The sequence below is a fragment of the Mauremys reevesii genome, linkage group 13, assembly GCF_016161935.1.
Source record: "Mauremys reevesii isolate NIE-2019 linkage group 13, ASM1616193v1, whole genome shotgun sequence".
Classification (NCBI taxonomy): Eukaryota; Metazoa; Chordata; order Testudines; family Geoemydidae; genus Mauremys; species Mauremys reevesii.
Genome location: NC_052635.1, coordinates 25,593,821 through 25,599,027, shown reverse-complemented (window position 1 = coordinate 25,599,027; position 5,207 = coordinate 25,593,821). Strand labels below are relative to the sequence as shown.

Genomic DNA, 5,207 nt, shown 5'->3' with positions numbered 1-5,207 from the left:
CCAACGCGGCGGCGGCAGCAAGCATCACGTGATGACATCACGCAGGCTCCCCCCACCGTTCCGGGGGACGGGAAAGTGGTACCTACTATTCCCGGGCATGGGGGTGAAGTTGGACTCTACCATTGTAGAGGACCCGGTAGCTCCTGGTACCCACGGAGCGGCGTGGCTCCTTCCCCCGCTCTGAGCATCGGCTGCTGCGCGCAGCGCTGCTACCGGCACCCTGCTCCCCGGGCGGGGGCTGCTGGCGTGGCGGGCTCGGGAGCGGGCACCGGGCCAGTGCAGGATGGGCTCCCACCCCAGGCGATTAGCCACATCATGCCCTTCTCACTCGGCGTGCAGCTGCTGTCCGTTCCCCCCGCTCTCGGGGGGCTGCGGTAAGCCAGCACTAGGCGGTGATCGTCTCCGAGCCACGGCTGCAAGTGAGAGTGTTAAGTTGGTCACACAGTTGGGGGTGGCGGGACGGGGGACGGACATCAGTTGATGCTCCAGCAAATGGACAGCTAGATAGCTCACTGGAAACCCTGGGTTTTTCCTCCCCCTCCCCAGAATTGCAGACAAGCTGTGGAGGTGAATAAGTTAGAGAGCATTCACTTTAAAATATGACTTTTTTATTAATAACTTCAGTATGGTTTGGAATTATACCAAACCAACTTCAGTATGTACAATAACGGTAAAATTGGGCGAGATAAAAAAAAGTTCCCATTCTCTTTTCAAGGCAAGTGCTCCAGCATGTCAACAGAGCTTCTAGAGCAGAAGACAAGGTGCTCATTTGGACCAGTCTTTAGAAATCCAGGTTTTTCATGCTAACAGTGTCCTTGTGTGGACCAGTACAGGAGATTCTCCTAACACTATCAGACCTTATTCCCCTTTCTCCTCCCCACAGAGACAGAATAATGAATAATGTTTTAAAAAAACAACAACAACCCAGACACCAGCATTTAAATTAAGGCAGAATGAATAAATTAGCCTTTAACACACACACATTCAGAACAACATCAGGTTCCATTTAAATTTGGGAGCCTTTTTCAAAAAACCCCCCACCTACATCATCTGGGCACTCAGATTGGTAGTTGCCCATGGGGTATTCAGTAGGTACTAGTACACGTAGGATTTGGAGCACTTTCATACTTGGGAGATCTGAATTCTTCCTAATGCTGGTGGGAAACTGCCTCTCATTACTAGGGTGCAGAGCTTCCAGCCTGGAAGAGTGGAATGTAGTTTAGTCCAACACTCAGATTATGCACAAACTTGTCAAGTGATATCTTGACTGAAGTGGCTACATCAGAAAGACTCCAAACCAGATCCTTAGCTGGTGTAAATTACTGTAGCTCCACTGTAGTCAGCAGAGCTATGCTGATTTACATCAGCCAAGGATCTTGCCCTTCCTTTAAAAAGAAGGGAGGGAAGATATAACTAAACACACATCCATTACCCTTTGGCTTGCTGTTAACAGATGTTACTGAGGAAAGTCCAGGGAGTTTTGCTTGATGTGTATATTTAAGTAAAAAATCCAATGCCATCTTCCCATCACAGTGACTAGTCACAGCATAAGGACAGGCCTGATCTACACCTAAACCTTAGGTTGACCTAGCTATGTCACCCCTGAGAGACGTAGTTAAGTCCGTAGACCTCAGCCCCAGTGTAGACAGCCCTAGGTCAACGGAAGACATCTTCCATTGACCTAGCTCCTGCCCCTCGGAGAGGTGGATTTACTACAGCTACAGAAGAACTCCTTCCATTCTGTGACTACACTACAGTGATGTAACTGCAGTGCTCCAGCTGTGCCACTGTAGCGTTTCTACCGTAGACATACCCGTAGTGCGAACAGATTTCCTCCTCACCATTGATAGAGCAATCAGACAAGAGAGAGGAGACAGACTAGCTATGTGTATGAAGCACAGGTACATAGACACGTCCAAAATAAGTAGGCCAGTTGTTATTGAGTAAGTGACTTGCAGTGTACTGAGATGTGGTTTTGGCATGAATGATGGCACTAAGCTTCTAAACATAAATAAGACCATGGAGTTAACTTCAATTCTGTAGGAATAAAATCTCTAACTAGGACGATCAGCAGCCTCCCTGCCAGAAGAAGGAAAAAGCTTGTGCATCACAGTGAAAGAGTTCAGGTCCATTCCAGTTAGTGTGCTAGTCCGAATTTCTTTAACAGTCATGAGCAGAGGACAGTGCCATTTTAAAATCAAGACCATCAGTTAAAATTAGGTTTCCCAAGTCCTATTTAAAAACCTGAAAGTCCTCATCAGTCGGTGCATAAGAAAACCCTAAAAAAGCATCTGAGGCACTGGAGCAGCTGGCTGCTAAGTCAGGTGTCCGGGTGATGGAATTCGAGACCGCTTCTTGTGTGAACTCTGGGTCAAAATGTCGCAGATCAGCAGGACCAGACTAAAAAACAAACAACCAGCCATGTATAACATCATTTCAGATGAACAGGCCTAAGCTTTCAGATAAGTTATTTCTTTAGGCAGAACTGTTTTAGACAGCTGTGACCAAACCTTTATTTCATGTTCCCACAAAAGAGACATTAGCTTACAGTTCAGGAAGTGTACTTAAACAGCACTAAAGAAGAAGTCATCAACTAAGACAACTAGCAGTGGGGCAGGGGAAGAGGGGGGATTTTGCAACACACACAGTTTCTCCCCCCATCCTCTGTCACAGAACTTGCCGACTGCATCCCCCGATAAGTGGAGCAACTAGAAGCGGTGATGTACTATGGGAAGTTGAGGAGGAACAGACAGGCAGAAGATGCAAGTTACTTTTACGTTTCCAGAGGATGATGATTTCTCCCCCTCCTCCCTCCAACCCCCCCCACATCTAGAAGCAGCTAGAACATTTGAACAAGGGACTTTTGACCACTGCAGTCTCAGTTCCCTTCCCATTAAAGTTATGCAGGGAAAACCGGCATCAGCCACCACCACTTACCACATTGGGGTTGAAGGGAGGAGTGATCCTCTTGTGATACAAGTCATCCCAGTTTATTGGGCTGAAGAACACATGATTCTTTATCTCAAGCTGCAAAGAAGGGTGGGGGGGAAATAATCACTCTCCTGCCACCTTCCTCCTCAACCATCCCTTTTCCAACAGGCACTAAATAGGCACAGGCTCCCCGATAGTGGATGGTTGTAGCTCTACAGCTACATACAGCATATTGGAAAAAAACAAGCTGTAATGTTCCTCATCTTGGCAGACTGGAGTATCCCCAACACAAAAGACTTCATGAGTTTACTGTATCCTGTTTATGGTACAGGGACACTACATGCTGGCAACCCAGCCCTTCCTCACACCTTTAACCATGACAGCATAAAGTCCCCTCTGCAGGTCTTAACATCCTGTGCCCAGTTCTGAACCACAGCTTCCTGTTGTGTTGCTAACATGGAGCTTAACTCCCCCCACCCCGCCCCACACAAACACATACACACACACACTCCCAAAGCCCCACCTCAAAGTTGTATTTAGATACACCCCTGAAGAGATTGCAATTCACAAGTCGCACACAAGCAATATCATGGTGCTTTGAAAAGTAGCCAAGCCAAGCCTTATGGGACACTGCAAGGTAGCTAGGTCCAGGGCTTGAATAATGAACGTTTACCCAGAGGGAGCTTTCTTTCTGCTATGGAGAGCTGTCATTCCACTTGACACTGAAGTCTTCCTAAGACTAAGATCAACCAATGTAGAACAGATATGAAGGAGGAGAGGGGCTCGGAGGAGGGGTGGGGTTGGCTGTGTATGAAGAGAATAGGTTAGGATGGGAAACAGCACGTACAAAGTCCATCTTGGCCCCCAGCCTCCTCTTCTGGTCCTTGTGAAGCAGTCCCTGTAAGATATCACAAGCTGCCATGGTCTTGGTTCCTTGGATCTGGAGTGGCTTGTGTAGAATATTGTCATACATCTGAGACACATCCCGGCTGTAAAAGGGAGGCTGATAGGGAAGAGAGGAGAAAATCAGCTACATAAGGCATGAGATACCATAATGAAGCATGCAAACAATTTCAGAGCTGTGGGAGACAATTCATCAGATTCCATTTCTACAGTGTGCGCGAGGGAGAGAGAGAGGCTAAATGCTTTCATCTCAGTAACATTATGATGACTATTTCAACTAGTACTTCCATTTATGTTGGGATCGTCCATGTCATGGTACCCTATACATGGAACTACTGCTTTAGTGGCCCACAGCCTTCAAAAGGTCATTGCTTTCTTTAGGAGCATCTCTTTGCTCTCCAACAAGCTGCAGTGCATGATTTTAAGACTCACCAACCCAAACAGCATCTCATAGAGGACAGCTCCCAGACACCACCAGTCTACTGTTCTGTCATAGGGTTGTTTTCTTAGCACTTCTGGGGCCAAGTACTGTGAAGAGTCAGAGAGCTTTGTTTGAGACAAATTACAAAGGCTTCCATGACTACATATTCCAGGTTGCAGTTAATTAATCTCTAAATCAGGGGTTGGCAACCTTTCAAAAGCCGTGTGCCAACTCTTCGTCTAGTCACTCTAATTTAAGGTTTCGCGTGCCAGTAATACATTTTAACGTTTTTAGAAGATCTCTTTCTATAAGTCTATAATATATAACTGAACTATTGTTGTATGTAAAGTAAATAAGGTTTTTAAAATGTTTAAGAAGCTTCATTTAAAATTAAATTAAAATGCAGAGCCTCCCGGACCAGTGGCCAGGACCCAGGCAGTGTAAGTGCCACTGAAAATCAGCTCGCATGCCGCCTTTGGTGCGTGTGCCATAGGTTACCTACACCTGCTCTAAATAAAAGCATTAGGGAGGTTTGGGGCTGTGATTTCCATCAGCTTTTTTTTTTTTTAAATAGAACTTCCCCCTGCCACAAGACTGGATTTAGAGCTAAACTTTTCCTAAAGTTTGAGAAGCTCCCATCTTCCTATATGCAACTTGAGGAAGGGAGTTTTAGCAGAACTCTAACCAGTGGTGTGGCTCTTTGCCCTAGATGTACAGCTATTTCCAAAATCATGAGTGGCTGACTAATAGAGTTCAATTAACCTGGGAAGCTGCAGATTTCCCATCCCTGTATCTAGCATGAAGACACCTGTTATGTCAAGAGGTACTGGTGACTGCCTCTTTGAGACTGGGTGTGAATGTACCTTTCCATAAACATAACTGTCAGGATAAGTTAATCAGAAGCCCCCTCATCTAAGATCAAAGTGGTTGTGAACCTGCCCAGGAGTTTGGA

At 46.2% G+C, this 5,207-nt stretch overlaps 1 protein-coding gene across 4 annotated transcripts in view; it reads right to left on the bottom strand.

The window, feature by feature from the left end:
• Positions 1–591: 591 nt before the first annotated feature.
• SGK2 (serum/glucocorticoid regulated kinase 2) overlaps positions 592–5,207 on the bottom strand; it is a 31,880-nt gene continuing 27,264 nt past the window's right edge. For all 4 annotated transcript variants that reach the window (XM_039498395.1, XM_039498396.1, XM_039498394.1 and 1 more), the window contains 4 exons: positions 4,267–4,362; positions 3,779–3,934; positions 2,938–3,027; positions 592–2,400 (listed from right to left, as the gene is read on the bottom strand). In XM_039498395.1, the coding sequence (XP_039354329.1) occupies positions 2,233–2,400; positions 2,938–3,027; positions 3,779–3,934; positions 4,267–4,362 (510 nt within the window). In that variant the 3' untranslated portion in view covers positions 592–2,232. The remainder of the gene's footprint in view (positions 2,401–2,937; positions 3,028–3,778; positions 3,935–4,266; positions 4,363–5,207) is intronic.